The sequence below is a fragment of the Apis florea genome, unplaced genomic scaffold (assembly GCF_048593485.1).
Source record: "Apis florea isolate Af1SG1 unplaced genomic scaffold, ASM4859348v1 contig_2293_pilon, whole genome shotgun sequence".
Lineage (NCBI taxonomy): Eukaryota > Metazoa > Arthropoda > Insecta > Hymenoptera > Apidae > Apis > Apis florea.
Genome location: NW_028256554.1, coordinates 1,510,896 through 1,534,343, shown reverse-complemented (window position 1 = coordinate 1,534,343; position 23,448 = coordinate 1,510,896). Strand labels below are relative to the sequence as shown.

General features: G+C 45.2%; 2 protein-coding genes and 1 long non-coding RNA gene across 14 annotated transcripts in view; 2 read left to right on the top strand and 1 right to left on the bottom strand.

Moving 5' to 3' along the window:
• The window catches only part of Dscam1 (Down syndrome cell adhesion molecule 1), a 58,427-nt gene extending 37,582 nt beyond the window's left edge, over window positions 1–20,845 (bottom strand). For 7 of the 11 annotated variants that reach the window (XM_086903866.1, XM_086903867.1, XM_086903870.1 and 4 more), the window contains exons 1-6: window positions 20,717–20,845; window positions 18,568–18,691; window positions 15,585–15,766; window positions 15,336–15,474; window positions 12,217–12,390; window positions 5,957–6,106 (exon numbers count right to left, since the gene is read on the bottom strand). In XM_086903866.1, coding sequence (XP_086759992.1) covers window positions 5,957–6,106; window positions 12,217–12,390; window positions 15,336–15,474; window positions 15,585–15,766; window positions 18,568–18,655 — 733 coding nt within the window. In that variant the 5' untranslated portion in view covers window positions 18,656–18,691; window positions 20,717–20,845. The other 4 variants (XM_086903876.1, XM_086903872.1, XM_086903874.1 and 1 more) reach the window with 4 other exon arrangements.
• LOC147658224 (uncharacterized) lies at window positions 9,423–12,042 on the top strand. Its single transcript, XR_015290859.1, has 3 exons — window positions 9,423–9,839; window positions 9,946–10,165; window positions 11,075–12,042. It is a non-coding gene; the product is annotated as an uncharacterized LOC147658224 (long non-coding RNA).
• A 388-nt stretch (window positions 20,846–21,233) lies between the features above and the next one.
• Window positions 21,234–22,703, top strand: Dpm1 (Dolichyl-phosphate mannosyltransferase subunit 1). Of its 2 annotated transcripts, none has more exons than XM_086903891.1 (4): window positions 21,234–21,749; window positions 21,821–22,031; window positions 22,113–22,303; window positions 22,377–22,703. In XM_086903891.1, the coding sequence occupies exons 1-4, from the start codon at window positions 21,745–21,747 to the stop codon at window positions 22,594–22,596; spliced, it is 627 nt and encodes a 208-aa protein (XP_086760017.1). In that variant the 5' UTR covers window positions 21,234–21,744; the 3' UTR covers window positions 22,597–22,703. The 2 variants fall into 2 exon arrangements, with proteins under 2 accessions (XP_086760017.1, XP_003690017.1); XM_003689969.3 differs by having other exon boundaries at window positions 21,247–21,691.
• The last annotated feature ends 745 nt before the right edge of the window (window positions 22,704–23,448 follow it).

Sequence of the window (23,448 nt, the reverse complement as noted above, 5' to 3'; positions counted from 1 at the left end):
AGTTCTCGGTCATCGGGAATTTTGGCCTCGTGGTGGCGACCGGTTCTGCGGGAAGAAACCGTTCAAAAGATCGATCCACACGCGCCCGCACCATCTCTTTGGGGAGAGAAAGGTTCGAGTACAGCCTGGGACTGGCATCGTTTACCTGAACGCCGGCACGGGAAACCCTTGAACGGGGCACAAGAGGGTGGTAACGGTGGTGATCGTCGCGCTAGGGTTCGTCGATTTCACGTCCAGAGCGGTCAATTTAGGTTTCGAGCTCGACACGGGTTCTGCGCAAGAGAGAAGAATCTTCCTGGTGGTTGGACTTACTTGAAGATCGGGACGGGATACGCCTGAGCGGGGCACTGCAGCGTGACGCCCCGAGCCTCGAGGGCCTCGAACGTTCGGCTCTTGTCGATCGTGGAGAACTTTGGCTTCGCGAGGCCGACCGGCTCTAGAAACGGTAACCTCGAATTCACGAAACACGGAGAAAACTTATCTCTCTCTCGCGAGAGAGAGAGAGTCTAATATACTGGGACAGGGGCGACACGAAAGCGGATATCCTCCTATCTCTCATCCGTGGAATCGACCTACCTAAACGTGGCGACCGGGAACGCCTGTGCGGGACAAAGCAACGAGAATCCCGTGCCTTTGGTCGCGCGTAATCCGACGTCGTTCACGGATGGAAACTGCGGCCTGCTGCTCGACGCCGGTTCTAAAAACAGAACGCGAGACGCCGAAGATATATATATATTCCGAAACCTCTGCTGGAATAGGGACTCCCCCCCTCCTTTTATCCTACGAGGGTATCTCTCTTTTCTATTCCATCTGATCTATCTTACTCTACCTATAAAAGGGCACTGGAAATCCCTGGGCGGGGCACAGAAGGGTGACGCTTTTCCGCGAGGAGGCGCTGAACCGTAGAAGATCGCTCGGCCCGGATAATTGAGGACGAGCGCTGGACGCCGGCTCTGACGAGAAGAAAAAGTCGAATGGACGAGGCAAAGCTCGGGTTACCTGTACGACGGAACGGGGAACCCCTGGGCCGGGCACAGCAACGTCATCGCGCCACCCAACGCCATTTTGAACGCTTGCAAATCCGCCAACGAGGGGAATTTCGGCCGTGTGCTCGCCACGGGCTCTACAGTGACGAAGGAATATATATATGTATATATAGAGAGAGTGAGATAACTACTACTCTTCCCATCTGCACCGTGTTTCCTCCTCTCGACTTTACCTGAAGGCTGGAACGGGGAACGCCTGGGCCGGGCACAGCAGCGTCATCGCGCCGCCCAGCGCCACCCTGAACGTTTGCGAGTCGGCCAACGAGGGGAATTTCGGCCGGCTGCTCCCGACAGGCTCTAAGGATGGAAGAGGAGGGAAAAGGGTTTCCTCGCTTTCCATTCCTTTTTTTTTTTTTCGTACCTGAAGGCTGGAACGGGGAACGCCTGGGCCGGGCACATGAGGGTCAACGGCTGGTCGCGGTGGACCGTGTACGTGCGCGAATTCTCCGTCATGGGGAACTTGGGCTTGGTGGTGGCCACCGGCTCTACGAAGGGGGGAGGAGAGAGAGAGAGAGAGATGGTCATCGAGAGTTGCAGGGATGATTCCCTCACCTGTGCGAGGGAACGGGGAACCCCTGGGCCGGGCAGAGGAGCGTGAGCGTCTGGTCCAGGCTCGAGACGAAGCCGCGGGAATTGTCCATGGTCGGAAACTTGGGCCTCGCGCTCCCCACGGGCTCTGCGGAGCAATCCCAAAAAGGGGGATTCGAGTGAGAGATTCGCGTGCTGCGATAAATTTTATATTTAATCGACAGCTTTAGACGATTTCCCCAATTTTTTAGGTAATTTCAAAATGATTTCACAAATTAATCTGTAAAATATATCATGTCTTATTTTATATATTTTACGCGTCTTTATAAATTGTGCGATATTTAAAGGATAATGTAATTATCAAGATGATTTGTCGGGGCAGGTATCGGTAAAACGTTACCTTATGATCCCGATAATCTCACGTTCACCGTCTATTATTCTTATATTTCATCTTCTTATACCGTATATATATATATCTATTCTCATCTATTTCCCTTCTCTCTATAGTCAATTTCTTAAATAAACTCATCTTCGCTTGATTTCATCATCACCGTGCTCACAAACCTCAAACTCAACTTTGAAAATAATATTTCCACTGTCAAACTTTGATCAAGGTCTAAATCTAAATTAAGATAAAAGAAATCTAACCATTCGACAGTATATTGTTCCACGCTTTATAAAATTACACGTAAAGAGGTTAGGAATCTATTCGTGAAGGAATATTTTTAAAAAATCAAAAATAAATATGGCCGCATCGATCCAAGCAGTGGCCGAGAATCAGTTTAACCCTTTCGGTCACCAATTATTCAATCGTTTAAAAAAATCGTTGGCTTTCCCAAGCAGTTCTCTAAATTAAATTATCATTTTTCGGTTCATATCTTCGAGGAGATTATTGTGTTCAAGCGAGTGCACGTTCAAAGATTATATTTCACCAAAATACATACATATATACGAGTTATACAAAGCAAGTTGTTAAACTTTTGAAGATGATAATAAAAAAAAAAACAATTTTCTGTCAAGTGACGAATGAACATTTACACTTTGGACAAAAAAATTTATTTCTCCTTGTCGAATGTATTATACACGCACCAAGCATGTTTACGTCCTTGTGATGACCGAAAGGATTAACATAATCGACGAAATAATAATCTTCTCGAATACTTATCCGCAAGTTTCCCTACCTATAAGACGGAAGGGGGAATCCCTGCGCGGGGCAGAAAAGCGGCAAGCTCCCGTTCGTGTTCGCGGCGAGTCCGATCAAGTTGATCGTGGTGGAGAGTTTGGGGCGGGTGCTCGCCACTGGCTCTGCGAATCGGGTGCAAAAAGATGCGCATCGGCTCCCTCGTCACTTACTTGCAAACCGGGACAGGGAAGCCTTGGGCGGCGCACAGCAACGTGACCGAGCCGTCTTTCATCGTGCGGAATCCCCTCGTGTCGTCGATCGTCGGAAATTTCGGCCTCACGCTCCCAACCGGCTCTGAATGTTTTTTCACGAACGCGTTCAATCTCGTGCTCGCGCCACGAGAGAGGGAACCCCTGCAGGGGGACTCCATTTCCCGCCAATTCTTCTCGCGTTCGACCGATTCCTCCGTCCTTCAACTTTCTCCTGAACGATCGTCCTCTTTCGAATTAACCGTTTCGCTATGGAGCAAAAAAGAGCTCGAGAAAGATCGCTGCAACCCGAGTAGCTTCGACGGTTTGGAATCGAATACGTTATACGGAATATAATAACACGATAATAATAATGCGTCTTATTTATCGTTATTTAAGGCGACGAAATCTATGGAAAAATAATTAATCCGAACAAAGGTTATTTGAAAAATAACGATAAAAACATATGGTTTCAAATCTTTGATACGACTTTTCCCTCCCAGTGGCGAGCAAACCGTTTCGATTTCCTAACTCTTCTGAAAAACGCTGTTTCGGAAGTGGCGCCACGAAGAAGTTCGTACGATCGTAGACGAGAAAGGAAGGAAGTTATTTGCCCATCCGTTTTCGAGGAAGAAAGAGAGAAGAAACGCGAAGTGGAACGAAAGAAAACCTTGCCATACCTATGATTCGGAACAGGGAATCCCTGGGCCGGGCAGAGGAGAGGCAGCGCTCCGTCGGTAAGAACGGTGAGGCCGTTAATGTTGCTCACGGAAGGGAATTTCGGCCTGACGCTTGCCACGGGTTCTGCGTGAAAAAAGAGGCGAGACGAAGTCACGAGTCACTTACTTGAACACCAGGGCAGGGTGGCCCTGCGCGGGGCAGAGAAGGGTGACCGAGCCGTCCTTGGTCGTGCGAAAACTCCTCGAGTCGTCGATGGTCGGGAATTTCGGCCTCACGCTCCCAACCGGCTCTGATCAAATTGCAATTAAACCAACCAAACGATTGGCGACCGATCCACGATACACGCGATTCTCTTTCTCCTCCTTCGCTTTCTATATCCTATATATATATATATATTTATATATATATATATCTATACCTGTTCGAGGGAACGGGGAACCCCTGTGCAGGGCACATCAAAGCCTGACTCCCGTTCACCGTGCTCCTGAATCCGCGTATATCGTCCGTCGAGGGGATCTTTGGCCGGACGCTGCCCACCGGTTCTGCGTGACAACAACCATCATTTCTCCAACGATTGCATCGCGCGAGGGAATCCCCGAGGGAGGCAGGCTCCAAAACACGAATCCTATCCTAGCCTCGACAATTTTCGTCCCGTTCCTTCGACCGTGTCAGAGGTGTGTGCGTGCGTGCGTGTGCGTGTGTGTCGTACCTATGAACCGGTACCGGGAATCCTTGGGCGGGGCAGAGAAGCGGCAAGTTGCCCTTCGATTCCGTGGAAAGCCCGTTAATGTTGTCCATCGAAGGAAACTTTGGCCGAACGCTGCCCACGGGTTCTGCCTCCCAAAACGAAATCTAGATGAGAGTCGTTCGATTCGGGTGATCGCTCTCCCTTCGGGTGGATTGACGTGAGGTTGGCCTGAGGAGGTTTCGATTGCTTCGAACAGTTGTGTGCACCCAACAGCGGATTCGACGAGGGAATCGCGCCGATTCGATGCGAAGAAAAAAAATGACGTCTATATTCCTCCACGTTGTTTTTCGATGCGTCTCGTTATGAGATAGAGAGTTAAGAGTGAGTGACGTTTCACTTACCGCGCGAGAGCGAAGGACAGAGCCCGGAGATCGCGTGAGGGCGCCGCAAAGCGTCGAGAGAATTTGAACAATTTTTTCCCGTTCGATTTGTCTCTTTACTTTTTTGCGATACATTTCTTTTTTTTTTTTTTTTTTTCATTTTTTTCTCTCTATACATATACATATACATATATATATATATATATGTATAGTATTTTCCGAATATTCACCGATCATGCCAAGAGTCAAATCATGGGCGGGCGGTGGCGCGTGCCCGCAGGGGTACCCTGTCCCAGCATTCAGGTTTTTCCAACCACTTTCATCCCATAGTTTCCATCCACGATGATTCCATCTATTCGAGGATAAGATCGAATAGATTGATTCTAACATTTCTTCATCCAACGAGCGATTCTCCTCGCGATTATTAATATTTATTATTTAGAAATTAAGAATCAGATTCGATGAAACTGGTTGGACTTTCAAAAAGATCGTACATCGATATCTACTTCGCGAGGCAATCGATTTTCCAAGGTTACTACGATATATATATATAAAATGTAATCGCTTGATTACGCTTAATTGTACCGCTCTAATTGAACGCTCAACTGGTCTGGTTACACTGGTTTTACGGGGGAAAATCAATTGCCTCGGTAAACAGTTTCGAACCTAGACCAAAGTTTCCCGACACGGCTCGCGAGATAAAAGAGATAGTTAGAGACCGGGCTGCGACACGGTTTCGGTATCGCGTATGCGGGGGCCCGATTTACATAGCAAAAGAGTCCTCGTTTACATGCTCGCGTTTATCTGTCGCGCGACGATAGATTGGCGATGCGAGAATCGGTTTATCGATTTAGAAAAAAAAAAGAAAAAAAAAAAGGAAAAAAGAAAGAATATAGAAAACGGATACGCGAAACGAAAACACACGATCGTAATCCGCAAATTGCAAATTGAAAACGAAAATTAATCCACTCGCCCGCGGTTGTCCAGGTTCGAAACTAAAAAACACGATTCTGATTTCCGTTAATAGACACGCGAGTAGACATTTTGCATTTTGTCCAACAACAAGATTGTTTTTACTCTCTGATGATAAATAATTGTTGTCGATCACGGACCTGTGTTGTCCGCGTCTCGAACGATGTTTAGAGAGAGAAAAAAAAAGAAAAAGAAAAAGAGAGATGAGAAGGGAATTAACGGTAAATCAGAATCGTGATTTCGACGAGGATGAAACTCGATCGTTTCTTGTCTCGTTGCTCCTCACTTACCGGTAATGACGAGTCGTCCCTTGGTTGCCGACAGCCTCGTCTCTCCGGTCAGTCTATGCTTGGTGCGGCATTGGTAAGTCTTGTATCCGTCCTCGGGTCCAACATCGCGAATGTGAAGCTCCCCGGAAGGCAGTACCAAGTATTTTCCATCTGTTCGAGTCGTACAAGTGATTATTTCTCGCCCCTCTTTTTATCGGACAAAAAATACGTGCAACTTTCTAACCAGGGATAATTGACTTATCGGAAAGAACGTTCCAGATTATCGATTTTATATATATATATATATATATTGGAACAGTTTAATCGAGGAGCGACGTTTTAATCGGCCCGTAGAACGAAATTGATATCAGATACGGATCAGAAATATTCAATTATCCCCGATATACGACCGCACGATACTCGTACCACGTGTGTGGATTGGACGAGTACAATGCCGTCTTGATTTAACACATTGGCCCGCATGCGCTCACTACTGGTCGGTAAAGTTGAACGTTGAACTATTTTATCCATTCATCTCGTATAACGTTTTCAACGTTCGACCGAATTCGTTTCGGGCCCGCTCGTCAAACACGAGGGAATATCGAGTTTGCATTGTCCTGGACGCGTTGCGCAGCAGGATAGCTTCCATCCACCCGATATCCCCTTTAATCCTTTTAATCCTTTCCCCTCCCACGCTCGAAACTGGCTTTAATTTTATCCATCATTAAATACATTTACGTACGGTATCCGTTTAACGAGTCGTACGATCGAATTAAGGTAAGGTAATAATAATAATATTCGATCGTTAAAGTTTAAACGCGTTTATTGTACGTTTGCAAAATGAATTCTTTATTAATATTCTTCGATTATATTAAGAGAAAAGGAGAAAAATCGACACGAATAAAGGATTAAAAGTCGTATTCGATCGGTATTCGATCCACGTGATGCACACGTTTACGATTCCTCTCGGTGACTTCCGGCTATGAAATAACCCACCGACGAACGAGCCCGATACATGCAATCGACGGCTACGCGAGAAAAGCAACTACACAAAAAAAGCAACCACAACCGCACACATATATTCTGGATACATAAGTAGTCGCACACTAGGGGGAAAGAAGGGAAATGCGTGAGAGTTGTCAGTGGAGGGGAGAACCGTGAAAAAGAATTTCGGGGAAGGAGGGGAAGTCTGGGACAGCGCGAGCAGCGGCAGTCAACGTCGTACGAACAATTTCAACGATAATTCGCCGTTTAATATTCGCCGAAACGAGGGGCATCCGGATTATTTCGAATTCTCCATCTCGTCATTTGCCACGCGTCGATTCTTATCGTCGATCGCTCGATCGAAATTGGAGGCCGATGGAACGAACGTGTTCTCGAATGAGAGAGAGAGAGAAAAGGGAGGAGAGAGAGAGTGAGAGAAATAGCTACGACGCATCGCACGATTTTTTTTTCTTCTTATTCGTATTCTTATTTACTCGTGACTGTCTCGACGCATCCTGCTACATCCTCCACAGGTCGCAATCTGTTCTCGTAGAGGCCGATTTCCGGTCTCCCCTCCCCTCCCCAATCCTCCCTCCCTCCTCAGTAATTGCAATCGCGGTGGCGACTCACAATGGCGATCGTACCTGTTGCGTGTCTCCGTTCGAATGCGTACGAATCGAGGGAGCGAATTTCTCTGCTCGAACGGAACACAGGATCCGCAGCAGAGGATATTATACGGCTACTGTTTTATTAGACGAGCGATAACCCCCGGTCGATGCCTGGGGGAGAGAATCCTTGAAAACGTTTGGTTCACGACCGCGTTCCTCCGCGTGATTGTGAATGGAAAGCTAACGTCCGTTTCTCTCTCTCTTTCTCTCTCCATCTTTTTTCCTATACACGCCACTAAATGGAACAAACTTACCAACGTTTTCGTTCGATAGAAAGAGAGAAAAAGAGAGAGAGAGAAAGAGAAAAGAAGTCTCGCGAGCATAGATAATGAAAAAGGATGAAAAAAAGAAAAGTTTCATCGTTTCCTCTCTTTTTTTTTTTTTATATTTCTGTTTAATCTTGGTACCGTAATCGGTGCTAGGGTATATTTCAGTGGTCTCGTCTTCGATCCAAGAGTCAACCTCGACGAATTCGGCGACGAAGCTCGGTATGTGACACTTGATAATTGCGGCGTTCCCCCGAAGGACGTGTTCGTCCATCACGTTCACTGCATACCGCTGCCCGACAACTGCAACCAGACACCGGTTTCCGGTTTTACCATAAGCCGCACATCTACATACACCCTCGTATCCGTGATACATCGATCGATCGTTGCGATCGCCGGTTCGAGAATTCGTGCGACGCTTAACGGCGTAGCTTTTCAAAGTAGCGATCGTTCGAGAGCGTTATCAACCGCCCTCCTCCTCCCCCTCCCCCGCCCCACGTATTCTATCGCGAAACCGATTCTATCCGATCCATCGTTCTTCCCCCTTCCCCCCCCCCTCCGCATTCATCGCACGAATCGAAGAACGAACGCAACGACGAAGGAGCGAATATTAGCCAATCTCTTTCTCCGTCCATGCTCGCGATCGATACCGTATGACTGTCCATCGGCCACGTAACTGCCGCCGTTCGAATCGATCCATCCCACTACGTCCACGTGGTCGACGACGAACGATGGAACCTGACACTTGAAAATTGCCGCGTTCCCGCGGATCGCGAACTGATCGTAAACCTGAACTTCGAAGTATTGGGCGACCACTGGAATGAAAGCGTGACAAACAGGGAATATATATATATATACACATATACATAGAGAGAGAAGAGAGAGAGAGAGAGAGAGAATTGGTTTGTCGATCGACTGCTTTGATCCAGCCGATTAAAATTTCAATGAACCACGAGTCGCCGCAAACGGCGAAGCACACGACGAGAGCATGACGTCGCTTCTCTCTCCACCCAATGGAAATTAGGCTAGCCGGCGGACATCAATTTCCTCGCCGGTTTGATTAGTCCGGCTTAATCTAATCCGAAATCACGGAACGGGGCCGAGCAAACGTGCCGGTTTTCCAAACCGTTTCATTTCAGCCGCGCTCGTTCGTCCGCCATCCGGGTTGAACGACAAATATTTGACACGAAACGTATTTCTACCGCCCTATTTTATAACCTTTAATGGCAAATGGAACGGCGCAACCACATGTGAAACGCTTCGTTCAGGAGAAGATGGCAAAGATGGAAAAGTGCAGAAGTGCTGTTACTCGCCTGATTCGAGTCTACGATCGAACAGAATAAACGTATCGAGTGTTTTACGGAACACGGAATATATATTAGATTGTACCGCGTGAAGTTGCCAATTTTCGAACTTGTAAAGTCGCGACTTGTAAACTCTACTTAACCTGTATTTCGCTTAGCGTGTTTTCGCGTTGTCCTCTTGTATTTACTTCGTGTAATAAATTCTTTTTTGTATTGGTTTAAGAGAAGTTTTTTGAGAAGTGAATGATACGGTGTTAACGAACGAGTAGAATGTTATTCTTGTTTGCGAGGTTAAGTTGGACCGCTAAGTTATATCGAAATATTAGGTTAACTTTCGGGAAAGTTCTATCGATGAAAGAGGACTGTTCGGTGATGATTTCAAAAATTCGGGTCTGGAAATGAGAATTTTGAAAATGAAGTAAACCGAAATCTATATTAAACGAAGATCGAGAAATCGAAAACCAAAGTGAAAGAGTTAAACGTATGACGTGTTTTCAGACATTTGGTGCAATGGATAAAGTGAAAAAGAAAAGTGCGTATCAACTGACAAAAGATCAAAAGTTTGGAAGTGTGATTATCGCGTAAAACTTGAAAAACAGTAAAAGTCCATTTTTTAATAGAATTATAACCTATGACGAGAAATGAGAATACTATACGATCATTACGACCGAAAAAAGTTATGGTAAAGAGAATAATTCATTATTCTTTCCTGAAACGAGGAGATAACAGCAACATCCTACATCACAATCAGATATTTCACCAACCATTATTTGCTTCACCATTTACAGTTGCTTTTAAAAAGTAAAATATTCAAGAAAATCTGTAATCGCGCTAGTATACAAAGAATTTCATCGCGCTAAAACCATGAAGTTCTATAAAAATGTGAATACGTCGGTTGGAATCTCGTTGAGAAAAAGTCATTAAAGCCAAATATACGAAGAAACATCCTATAAACAAAGTATTGGCCATTTTCTCTAGTGAAGTCTGACTTCAGTTATAATAAACGAAGTGAGTTATACTTTGAGTAATAATTTTACGTAATTTACGTTACAATCGATATCTTCGTGCAAGCATCGCCCTCCGCTCGATAAACGGGATTAGATCTGTCCCGATAGAAAACGCAGAAATGGATACTCGCGATCGACACCCGAGGCCGTGAAACAAATTCCATCGGATCGCGGTCTACCTATTACCTTTCGCGCTCGATCGTCACCCGAACGAAAGTGGATCGTCCTGTCCGCGGTCGCGTTTAATTCGCGCTCTACGGCCTCGATTAATCCGAGTTAACCTAATCCGGTCGGATCGCGGCGAGTAACGAGGCCACTGCCAGCCGCACGCTCTGCCTCCGCTCCGCTCCGTCGCTTTCCCCCATCGAACAGCTTGCGTATAATGGTGGTAAAGTTTTGCATTTCTCGACAATGCAAATCCATCGCCGCCACGTCAATCGTCAACCGTCGTTCCTCCGAACGCGTCCTTCCTGAGAGCGGGCAAAGCGTAATCGAGCCGAGGGATGATGAGCACGCTGGTAATTCCATTTATTAATTCCATTAAAACGGTCCGGTTGGGCTGGCTGGCTGGTCTGGGCTAGGCGGTCAAATCGAGTTGCTTATACGCTCGTTGTATATTTTCGTGCGAAACGAAAATGGAATTGGACGATTTCTTCTTTCTAGGGGAAAATTGTCCGATCGAAGGAAACCGAGGGTAAATAAGGAAATTAACGCCTCTTTCCATTACCGGGCCTCTCGATCGGGGGAGGGGGACGGAACGATTGTTCGATTGATCGATCGGGGGAGGAAGGGAGGGGGGAGGGAACGAAGCCCAAGTGCTCATCGCGGTCTCGCTAAATATCTTCTCGAGTAATCGAGACGAGAGAGAGAGAGAGAGAGAGAGTACCCTTTTCTTCTTGGCTGTTGGCAGAGTACGTGGATCCGTCCTCGACAGCCAGCCACTCGATCACGTCTACGAAATCCGCCACAAAGCTCGGCACCAGACACTTCAAGGTTGCCGTGTTGCCGCGCAAGACGAACTCGTCGATGACCCTCGTCTCGTAGAATTGCTGGACCACTGCAACGCGCATTTTCCCCAGGGAGCGTGAAACGTGAAACATTTTCTTCCCCGTTTCGCGCGCTCTTTCGTTACGAAGAGGGGAGAGGGAAGAAGGAAGGAGAAACGCGAGACGATGAATTTTTTGAAATTGGAGATCGGCGAGAGAAAAGTAATCGTAAAACAACAGAAGTCGTGTGATCACTCCGCCTACCGTAATCCTCTCCGCTCGTGTAAACCGTTCCATCGTCGGCCACCCATTGATCCACCTGAACGAACTCGGACACGAAACTCGGTATCTTGCATTTCATGATCGCGCTGTTCGCCCGTATCACGTACTCGTTCTCGGCCTCGGTGACGTAGAACTGCGAAACGACTGCCCGCGCGGGCACAAACGGCACAGGATCAACGATCGTACGCAGAGGTGTGCACAGACTACGTACGTGGGCGTACGAAAGTTAACGCGGCGCAAATTGCAGATTAGATAAGATAGTCGAAAATCGAACGAGCCTATCCCCGTGCCTACCTCGATCGATAAATTCATCTCCTTTTCGAGTAACAGCCGTTTATTAACCCTTCAGCACTCCAGGTCGAATTTCAAATTTCCCGTTCGGTGAATCTTTTAGCTGAAACGAACTTGATCGAAATGATTTCGCGCACGTATAAAACTTTTATATTTTAATATTGTATCGTTAATTTTTCAACGAATAGAAATAATTTCGTTATTCAACAAATCGAACTCAACTCTGAAAATAATATTTGTAATCTATCGCCACGATCAAACTTTGATCTAATTTTCAAATAAAAAAATCCAACGATTGGACGCTTTATAAGATTATAAAGAGCTTAGGAATCTATTCGCGATATTTTAAAATTCTCACCTCCCGGGTCGAATCGCGTCGAATCGCCGTTGGAGCGCGAAGGGTTAAAAATTTAAAAGATTTCGATCGTTTCAGAGGGGGCGAGGCAGGGACGAGGAGGGGATTCGCCGTGCGAGATCCTCTCATGCGCAATACCCTGCTGGCCGACAGCTGGATCCTCCGGGATATACACTTCTCCGTCCTCCCTGATCCACGCCTCGACCGTAACGAACTCCGCTATGTAACTTGGTATGCTGCACTTCAAGATCGCGCTGTTCCCCCTGATCACGTACTCGGTGAGAATTTCCGGCTGATACGGCTGCGTGACGACTGCACGGAAAACAGAGACTCTAGTGGCGAAGACGAGATCCCTTCCTTCTCGAACGCGAAAGGGAAACGGCGTGTCGATAACGAAAAACTCGAAGAGACGTAACGGCTGGTAATCGAGTTATGGTGGTTATTTTCTTCTGGGAATGGTGTAATCCCGAGGCGCGCGAGATAGGAGATGGTTCATTAACCCTTGTTCGCGTTGCCGCCGCCGTTCAACTGCCGCCAGACCGCAGCGGCCGGAAACGAATTATTACCACGTGCCACTTTCAACTTTTAGTTGGAAACGGGGGGATAAAGGAGGGAGGAAGGTAGTACCGTAGTCGTTGGTCGGCTTGAAGGTCGAACCGTCGCTTCCCACCCAGGAATCGACCGACACGAATTCCGCGACGAAGCTGGGTATGGTGCACTTCAAGATGGCTGCGTTTCCGCGTATCACGTACTCGGACACGACCTCCGCCTCGTAGTATTGAGTGACGACTGGTAGAGACGAGAGTAAGTATTATAAGTGAGTCTCCTGCTGAAGGAAGACTTCTCTATTTAATTTAACGCCGCGCGTATCAACGTCGTGGCTTTTGATCGTCGGGGAAACATTTCGAGCGAACGATCGATCGCTCTTTCGTACGACGTTGACGGATCGCCGCCAGTTAGCTAGAATCATCCCACACCATCCTACCGTTCTTCCCGTCCGGATTAAAAGAGTTGCCTTGATCGTCCTGCCAGCCAACTACTTGAACGAACTCCGCAACGAAGCTTGGTATGCTGCACTTGAGAATAGCCGCGTTCCCGCGTATCACGTACTCGTTGTTTACTTCCGACTGATAATACTGGTGTACCACTACAATATATATATACAGACGGAAATGAGGCGCGCGTTTAAACCGATTAATACACACGAGCCGTGCGAAATCTGAAATTAACCGTGGCATTATCGATCATCTCATCATTGTTCCCTGTATATATATACAGCGTTTCGATGCGGTTTTCCATCGATGACGTGTGTACCAATATAACGCGTGTAATACGTTAGAAACGAAAGGATCCGTACGAACGAATTGTAACGCACGACGTTGACGACAGCTTCCCCTTTGCGGTGACGTATTCTTAGCCGGTCGTCGAGCAGATCGATTCGGTGGGACACGGTATCTTACACCGCAGCCGCGCGAGAGAGAGAGAGAGAGAGAGAGAGAGACAGACAGAGAGCTTAGAAAAGAGGTTTGAGGATCCAGGAGGAGCGAGCGTCGAACGATTCACTTTCGCGACTCTGTGTATATACGCGCGCCCGTGTGTTCTACGCATGTGCGGGCGGGCATACGCGTAGAAAAAACTACACGCCAGTCAACGGACACTGGGATGGGGTAGGGGGAAAAGAGGAGAAAGCGAAGCGAAGGGTGTAAGAGGGAGACGGAGGGAGGGGAGAGGTGGGAGAGGAACGTCTCTCTCTGACGTCGATGTCGACGATGCGCTCCAATTATTTGGGCCACCACGCTTCTCCCCCGATAGAAATAACGAGCTGGTAGGAACGTTAACGAGGCTGGTCGACGATATTCTCGCGTGCGCATGCATCGATTACGATCCACGCTTTTTCCAACCTAAAATCCTATCCCCTCTTTTCTCCCTCCCTCGTTCGACGAAAGAAAAAACGATCTGCTCGACTAGAGCGGAAAAGATCGGCGCGAGGGATCTACCGTAATCGTCGCCTGGCACGAACTCCTCTCCCTGATCGGTATGCCAGGACAAAACCTTGACGAAATCGGCGACGAACGACGGAACGACGCACTTCAAAATCGCGCTGTTCCCACGGATCGCGTACTCCTTGTTCACGTCCGTGTCGTAGTATTGCGCCACAACTGCGACAACGATTTTAATTTTCCTTTTTTTCTTTTCTTTTTTTTTTTTTTTTTTTTTTTTACGATCAAAAGTAAAAGCGAGAGAGTAAACGCCGCCCTCCGACCTCTCCGTTCCCCTCTCCCCCCTCCTCCCTCCCCATTTCGAATATTTCGTGCTGCTACTCCACGGCACTCTGCTAATACTCTGCGCCCCTTGTAAGTGGGTCGTGCAAAACTGGGTCAACGATGCACGCGCGAATTAATTGCGGATTAATTTTTAACACGAGAGAGAAATCGGAGGAGGTAAAATCGTGAGAGAAAAAGGGGGTAGCAGAGACCGACGAGGGGCGTCAACAACAACGCAAGAACACAACGGCGGCGGCAGCGATTACTCGCGTGGTGAAAGGTGCTAATTTTTCTCGTCCGACAATTGCCACTGATGATAATCGTATGCTCACCGTACGTGTCGCGATACGTATTGCAAAGTATCGACCCAAAAGTTCGTATTCGTCATAGCAACCTCGTTCGCTGTTTCTAAACAGCTGGAAAGAAAACTGGTTTTTTTAGGTGTCCCGTCGCCTGGCCAATTTTTTTTTTAAATTGACCCTTTCGCTACAAACTCCATTCCCCACCGTTGAACGACGCCGCCGCATCAATACGTGTGCACGGTGCTCGAGAAGAATCGTGAGCGTCTTATAATTCGAGGTGTTGATTGAAAGAAAAAAAAAAATTGATGATAAAAACAAAATATCGATGCTATATTTCCAGAGAAAGATACTCGATAACTCGGATCGTACAATCGCTCGTCGTAGTAGCGAAAGGGTTAAACGGAAGAATAAATTTCGATAGAAAATTGTCAATATTCAATGATAAAAATTCGTCTTTTCTAAGAAAAATTTAGAAGAAGAAGAAAGAATACGTTACGGTTACGGTTTGCGATTTTTCTCTTATTTTCTTTGACAACAGCAAGACGCTTTCGTTTTTTTTTTTTTTTTTTTTTTTTATATCGATCAATCACGAAGCCTTTCGCCTCGTTGTCCCGTAAGAAAAGTGACAGATGGCCAGGCGACGGCGATGCTTCCCGCCGTAACTTTGGAGGAGAAGAGGACAACCACTTACCGGCTCTCACGTTAACATCTCGGCTGTGAACTGAACCTGCTGGGGAACGCGCCAGACAGCTGTAAACCTGAGCATGAACCTCTTGACGATAATCCTCGGCGCGGAAAGGGGGGAAGACCAAATTTCCGTTCGGCAAGACCTGGCAAAAAGAATTAATCGACGCTCGTAAATGATCGACTCGACACGTGGAAGAGTCGATGTAACGAAAAAGGGAATAAATTGCTTCCGTTTTCAATTCGTATTATCTACCTGTCTGAGTCCAGGAACATCCCCAACAGCGCTTCCGTCTGCACGAACCCAAATGATATCCGGTTGGGGGTTTCCTCTTGCCTGGCATTCGACGACAGCTCCGGTTCCGTTCGAGAAGTCGACTCGGTTTGGTGGTTCCTTGACGAATACGGGTCCCATTGATTCATCCTCGGCGCAAGCCACTGCGGGAAAAAGAGGAACAAGATCTGTTCGAAGATCTGCATCTACATCGCAATCTCGATCAAACGGAAACCCGCCGGCTTGTTCTCTTCGTGCCACTTGCAACGCGGCCATCGAAGGGAACTGATTAATCGAAACTGTCAACGGCACAAGGAACTTTTGCTGCGTGTCTTTCAGCCTCGCTTATCATCCGTCCGGGCCAGGATACGCGACACCCACGTTCAATTGGCGCGTCGCCAATTGCAGCAAACAACAGGTTGCCGGCCTGCTATTGAATAATATGCTATCGACGTCACGTGACCATAAGGGAGAGACGGCAATGCGTGATTCCTTTTCCGCCTCGGAGATTTCCAGCCATCCAAAAGGGGTTCGAATTCGCGCTACAAATTCTCCCCTCTTTCATTCTCTCCCTATTCGGTCGATCGATTATTCTTCTTCCGATTCGCTCGTATTTATTTTAAATCTCGAGATTTCCGCGCGTTCCCGATTACACAACAATCCCTCGTTCCATTTACGTACGATTTTATAACCACGTTTTACGACGAGGACGGATAAACGCAGCGCCGTTGTGTAAAATCCAAGTCACGGAGAACCGGTTATCGAGGCATCCCGAACCGAGGGAACGAGCTGCGCACACAGAAGGAGGGAACAGGTGTTTCGAATTTTTCTTCTTTATCTGAAATTTCTTTCCGCGCCCTTGTGCCTGCCCTCAGCCGCGATTTCTCGACAAAGCGCATTTTATCCTCGACTTACGTTTTCCCGTAATCCGATTCGACACTTCTATGGCAGCGCTCGTGTATATTGTATATATAGATTTATATTATGCGTGGAACGGAGAAAAGTATTTTTTTTTTGCGTTACAAAATACACGACGCTTCTGTTGCAACGAGTGAATGAACAGCTTGTCCATTAACGAAACGCTTTTGCACAAGGAGAGAGGAGGATGAAAGAAAGAAAGAAAGAAAGAAATATTGATCGATCGGTGACCCGATAAACCCGATGTGTAAAAGTGTTTTTTCGTTAAGTTGCGGCTCGTTACGCGCCCACGATCAAAGACGAGATTCTTCCCGGTCGATAACCGTTCTGTAATCTATATATAGGCAAGCTTTGAAACACGTTCGGACACGCTAAATCCAATATATATTTCCAACAAAGAGATATATACCTAGCTATAATGTACACCGGTGTGCCGTGTATTCCCGTTCGCACGATGGAAATGATGCGCGTGTGATTCACGCGCTTATTCTTCCACGCATGCGCGCATGTTGGAACTCGAAACATCGTGACGATCATAATAATAATAATAATAGGAGAAGGAAAGAGTTTTAAAATGTTCCGTGGTCGAAAATCGTTTTTTTTTTTTTTTCTTTTTTCTCGACTCCTCTGTTCGTACAATTCATCGAGACACGGGTGTCGATAAATGCGTCGCGAAAAAATGATTGACGACAATCAATTGGGTAAAATTTAATAATTGAAGTTACGAATAAAATTACTTTCTAATAAGTTACTACTTCGGTAATTTATCGTAATAATAATTGAAAATAATTGAAATGCCAAACGTTCGAGAGAAACGGATCGATTTTAATAGATTATTTAAGCATTTTAATTATTTAAAGTAACTTTATTCGAAAATTTTTAAGTAGTTACTTTTTTCAACGGATTAATCCTTTGATTTCGGCATTTCGAGTAGCAAGAAACGAAAATAATTATCATTCAAAATCTTGCATTCGACTTTTAGGTCAAGTACAGGTTCCGTTGGTTTCTTCGATTTAGTTCTTGAGACTATTTTTGGAGGAAAGCTGACTCTCCCGCTTCGTAACACCGACTACTTTTTTTTCTTTCTTTCTTTCTTTCTTTCTCCGCGATCTTTTTATCCTCTCCTTTCTCCCTTTTTCTTTCTGCGTTTTATTAAAAAAAGTCCAACGAATCCATCGCCTCGTGTTGGAAAAAACGCGACTAAATCAAAGGATTCACCTGGCGAGGCACGGTACTCGAGCCAGCTACGATTCTCTTTCGAGCACGGGTGTCCGTTCTTGGAACAGCAGCAGCTGTTCCTTTCCCTTCGTTTCCTCCTTCTCCCCTCGATCTTTTCTTCGGCAGCTGCAGTCCGTGCTCCGTTTCTACCTACGCCTCTCTCGTCGACCTTTCACGAGCTCACGGATTCGAAACGAAGCAACTCGAGATTGCATCCGTCTAGCTAGATTTCCCATCTGCCCTATATTACTCCCCAAGGGAACGAAATTCCTTTTTTTTTTTTTTTTTTCCAATCACAAAGAAAAGAAGGACACGGAAGGACGATTCTCTCGTTGCAACAGTATCGATCTGCTAAGAGGAAACGTGACGAAGAAGACATGTTTTAAATTGTCTATTAAATCAAGGACGTGTGAGAAACGATCCAAAGTCTCGAATTTCACGATCAATTCGTATTAATTTAAGACAATTGCAAAACTCGTTCCGTCTCTTTCTTCCCTATTCGTTCTTTTTCATTGATGGGGCACTCGTTTCAAAGAACGTGCTGCTTCATCCGAAACACGACTAACTGCGTCAGCTGCTGACCTCACGGCGTTACATGTTACACGTATTCGATGCATAGACGATTAGATGGTGGAGATATAACGCAGATGCTCGCTGCCTTATCTTTAATAATAACGCAACCACCACTTCCACGACATTGTTGCATCACGATCTCGAGATCCATTCTCATCTCAACGATCTCGAATTCACGGTCGCTCACGTTGCAATATTGATATTGTTCTTTTCTCTCTCTCTTTTTTTTTTTTTTTTTTACGACTAGTTGACTCACCGTTCGTCAATGCCAGAACAGCCAAGAGCAGCATCGTCGTTAGATAAGTGGGTATATTACACCCTCCTCCTGGAGGATCGAGCCACATTCTGATCCTGTCTTCCTTGATCGCACTGATTCTCACCTGAGGATTCACACAGAAAAACACGCGAGCTTGATTGAAATTGAATTGAACTCGGCCGAATTTCACCGAAGAGCCACGTGCACCGTTGGATCGCAACAGCCACGCCTACACGTCGTATAGCGTGACGAGAGGAAAAAGGATCCAAAAAAAAAAAAAAAAATCTAAAATTTTTACAGGATACAACACGCCAGTTTCCCTTTTATACGCGCGCCACCGACGAGAACAAAACGTTTTTGGTGTTTGGTTCGAACGACCTTTGCACGGTTCAAGGCCGGCTGCTTCATCCATCAACGCTACGGGAATTTTTTTCGAGGCCGCCGCGGAGATTGTCATGCGATCGGTTGCAAAGCCATTAAGCGGAAGCGGAACACGTCATCGGTCGTACTTGATAGTTCCCTCTATCTTTACATTCTCATACGACCGATATCTTGCACGTGCGTATCAAAGAAACGCGTGTTTGCGTGTCTTGTGGCGGAAATAAAAAGAAGCGTGTACGTGAATGGAGCCTTATTCGAATCTGGGATGAAGATCTTGGAGGAAAAGATTGGCCCCGAGCCTTTTCGGCCACGAAATTACGAGGCCTGTGCGCGTCAACGTTTTTTAAGCGAGTTAAAAAGCGAAGCGGCCGAAAACGAAGAAAAGGGATAAAAAGAAAAGAAGGGAAGAGAGGGGAGGAGGAGGAGGAAAAAAAAAAAGGAAATCAATGCATGAAAACTGAAAGTGCACGAAGCCTTTAGCATCCGTCGGCTCGTGATAATCCCTGGAACACGTTGCCGCTCGTTTTTCAAAAGCACCGGTGATACAGCGTGCACGTGCTGAATCGTTGATAGCATGTTGGTTAGATAGGAAGAAGAGAAGTGAACGGGAGAGACGGAACGACGCAAGAGAAGCAAGAAGAGGGACGGAGGAGAGGAAGAGAGATGGAGAAATGGGATGGAGAAAGGAAGAGAGAGAGAGAGAGAGAGAGAGAGAGAGAGAGAGAGAGAGAGAGAAGCAGCGAAGCACGGAGTAGTGCGGCTCGTCACGGAGCTGCTCCCTCTCGGTGGGTTTATTGATCGCAGGGTGCGGAGCGGACCAATCTACCCCTCGTGCAGCGTACGCCATGCTGGCTGGTATTTGCCCGAACCAGTCCGCTTGCTTGGCCAGCCTGCCCGATTCTCCTCCGTCAGCCTTCGCTAAATCTGGAAAACCCACCCCCCGCCCCTATAAAACTCGGCATGGCCCACTATCTGGACCAGAAATACTACTCTCGTGCTTCCCGTTGCCACGAATCTCAACTAGAAGATGCAGACGCGGAGACAAATTGCGAATAAATTAATATCACCGTGTCATTGTTCGTATAATTAATCTTGACGTTAATGCTACGACCGATAGATCTGGGCCATCCACAATGTCTATCTGACTTCGAGTAAGGTCACCACCCTTGCACGCGACGCGGATAAACTTTTGTCTGATCTTCTTTCGGTAAACATCTCCACTCCTTTTTGCGTCGAGAAAAGATTCGCGGAAAGATGTATCATTCGCGAACAATGAATATTTTCCAATAATATCCGTTGAATCGTTTTGTAATTGCATCGTACGATTAACCGATTGCTGCAGTGGTAAGGAATCGCGTGCTGCGTCTTTCTGCGTTTATAATTATTTCGTATTTTGGGATGAAACAACCGACTTGTCAGTTTCTTTCGATCCAACTCTCCGGGTACATCGACCTAATCAAGATTTTATCAAGATACGCCAACGAGCTGTTGCGATCACGAGTTGTTGCGAGAGAATATTAATCGGTACGAAGCTTTCGATCGGAAACGATCACCCGCGGTAGTCACACTCTCTACGTTCACAGAACACATGCACACGCGTACACACCCACGGAAGATTTCGCAAATCCTCGAAAGATTGATTGCCGACAGATCTTTTCGAATCCGCCTCTTTCTTTTGCGATAATCGCACGCAAATTTCAAATAAGCGAATTCGAATGTGACTCACACGTGCAAATCTTCTACACAACGTTTTCACCGGTTTACGTACCGACGACACGTTGATCAAATCGCAAAGATACACGCTGACCACACCGGTACGATGAACAGAACGAACACTCTAGGTCCGTAGACGACCGAAGAGTGCGGCGAGGAGCGTCGTTTGCTTCGAGACAGCGGCTGCTCCACGGGATCTCGAGGCTGATAGTGGGGGAATCGAAGTCGTGATTCGCTGTTACCTCTCATTGTGGTGGGGACGCCGGTTGGTCGACCTTTGTCACACGCGACGGAAGCTATACTTTCGCACCAAGTTTAATTCTAATTATTCTATGTTTATGTGTTGTCACATTACCAAATTTCACTTTCTTAAAGTATATTTTTCATGTATAAATGACCCAGTTTTAATAAAACCATGCCATTTTTACGCATGGTTTTTCTGGCCTCTATCTTTTGAATTAAGAAGAAGGCTTTACTTACTATCTTATCACGAAAAAGAGATTTCAGGAAATTTTTTTATTCAATAAAAGTTTTCATAAAAAAAATTTCAATTCGAAAGATTGTAAGAATTGTAATATAATATAATCAATATTTAAAAATTGTTTTATATTTTATTTTATATATGATATTCTCCGTTGATAATTGAAATTCTATGTTCTTCAGACTTTCAAATATTTGATTGATTCATACGAATTTACGATTACGATGAATGAAAATCGAAAGTACCGTTTTGTAGTGACGTAAAAGAATACCGTGAGACACGTCATTGAAATATGACTACTTTATTGACAAGTTTTCCAAACTCGTGTGAATTATTACACGAGTTTTGTTAGTGCGACGCTTGATAAGGAAGGATTCGTCCGTCTCTTTGCCACGAATTGGTGTCAAACATGATCGAGAGAGAACAGACAAAAAAGGATATAAAAGAATTAACGAAAAATGACAAGTATTCGATTTTACTTCCAACTTATAACGAAGTCGAGAATTTGCCTATAATTATTTGGCTTATTATCAAGTATATGGACGAGAGGTAACTATCGTGGCGACATAACCTCAAACGTGAATGAAATCATTGCTTCTGAAATGGTGTAATTATACAATTATATATATACGAGATCAAAAAGATCGATCAGTCAAGTGAAAATATGCAACATTCTAGCGATCTGGATTATGAAATAATCGTGATAGACGATGGTTCTCCAGATGGAACATTGGATATGGCCAAACAGCTGCAAAATGTGTACGGTGAGAACAAAATAGTCTTGAGACCAAGAGAAAAAAAACTTGGGCTGGGCACAGCTTATATGCATGGGATTAAACATGCTACAGGAAACTTCATTGTCATTATGGATGCAGATTTGTCTCATCATGTCATTATCTTAATCTTGAAACGCATACTTTAAAAATAACGTTGAATTTGTTATTTGTTATGTGTATTTTTATTTTTATAGCCCAAATTTATACCAAAAATGATAGAACAGCAAAGATATCTTGATCTAGATATTGTTAGTGGTACCAGATACGCACAGGGTGGAGGAGTTTATGGATGGGATTTCAAAAGGAAATTAATAAGTAGAGGAGCAAATTTCTTGACACAACTTTTGTTGAGACCAGGAGCAAGCGATTTGACGGGAAGTTTTAGGCAAGTAATTTAAAATTAATTGTAATATAAATTCCGTAATTAACAAATAAATCTTGTACTATTAAAATTATAGGTTGTATAAAAAAGATGTACTGGAAAAGCTTATACAATCTTGTGTATCAAAAGGATATGTCTTCCAGATGGAAATGATTGTAAGAGCAAGACAATTCAAGTACACTATAGGAGAAGTTCCAATTACGTTTGTCGATCGTCTTTATGGAGAATCGAAATTGGGAGGATCGGAAATTTTCCAATTTGCAAAAGGTCTTCTATATCTTTTTGCCACCACATAATATAATATATATTAAGAAAAAAATAACATTCCTTGTGTACAAAAATTATACATGTAAAGAAGAGAAAGTGTATATTATGTTTTTTAAATAAATATTTATAATTTAAATTTCTTTATCGGTATTATATACGCGATAATTGATATAATAAATTTAATTTTTTTAAATTAACAAAGCGCGAATAAATACGAAACGAAAGCGCACGTGTATACACACACGTGGTTGTGAATGACGGACACATATAACGATTCTCTAGCATGCGATTCCACCCTCGCCGCACCCTCTGACGTCACACAGCCTCCGTTTATTGATCCATTACGAAATTACAGTCTATATTTCGACTTGAGCAGAATGCAAGACGGTGCCATAACGTGCCATGTACGGAAACTAGCCAAGATGTGAAAAAATATTCCTACGATTCTGTAAATTTCCAATTTCCAACACGTATACAATATAACAAATAAACTTTCGTAATTAATCCATATACCATTTCTTCACGAATAAGTCGAAACAATCTTTTTTTACAACGACAAAAATACCGACAAATGCTATCTAATATTTAACATTATCCCCTTCGAAAATGTCAAAACTATTTTTAAAAAAAAAATCTACGGAATCGTTGTGCTTGCTCCCGATCGATCATCATTTTTTTTTTTTTTTTTTTTTTTTTCTTCCTATTTCTCGATAAAAAGGCTCTTTGTGAAAAGTGTGTGTCTCTCTCTCTCTCTCTCTCTCTCTCTTCCCACGGGCAAAAATGCTCGAGGCCTCGAGATCAGAGTTTCCGTTCGTGGAACACGGGTGCAGTTATGTCAGTTCTGTCGCAAGCTTCGCCGCGGCCAGACGTGCAAGTGGCGT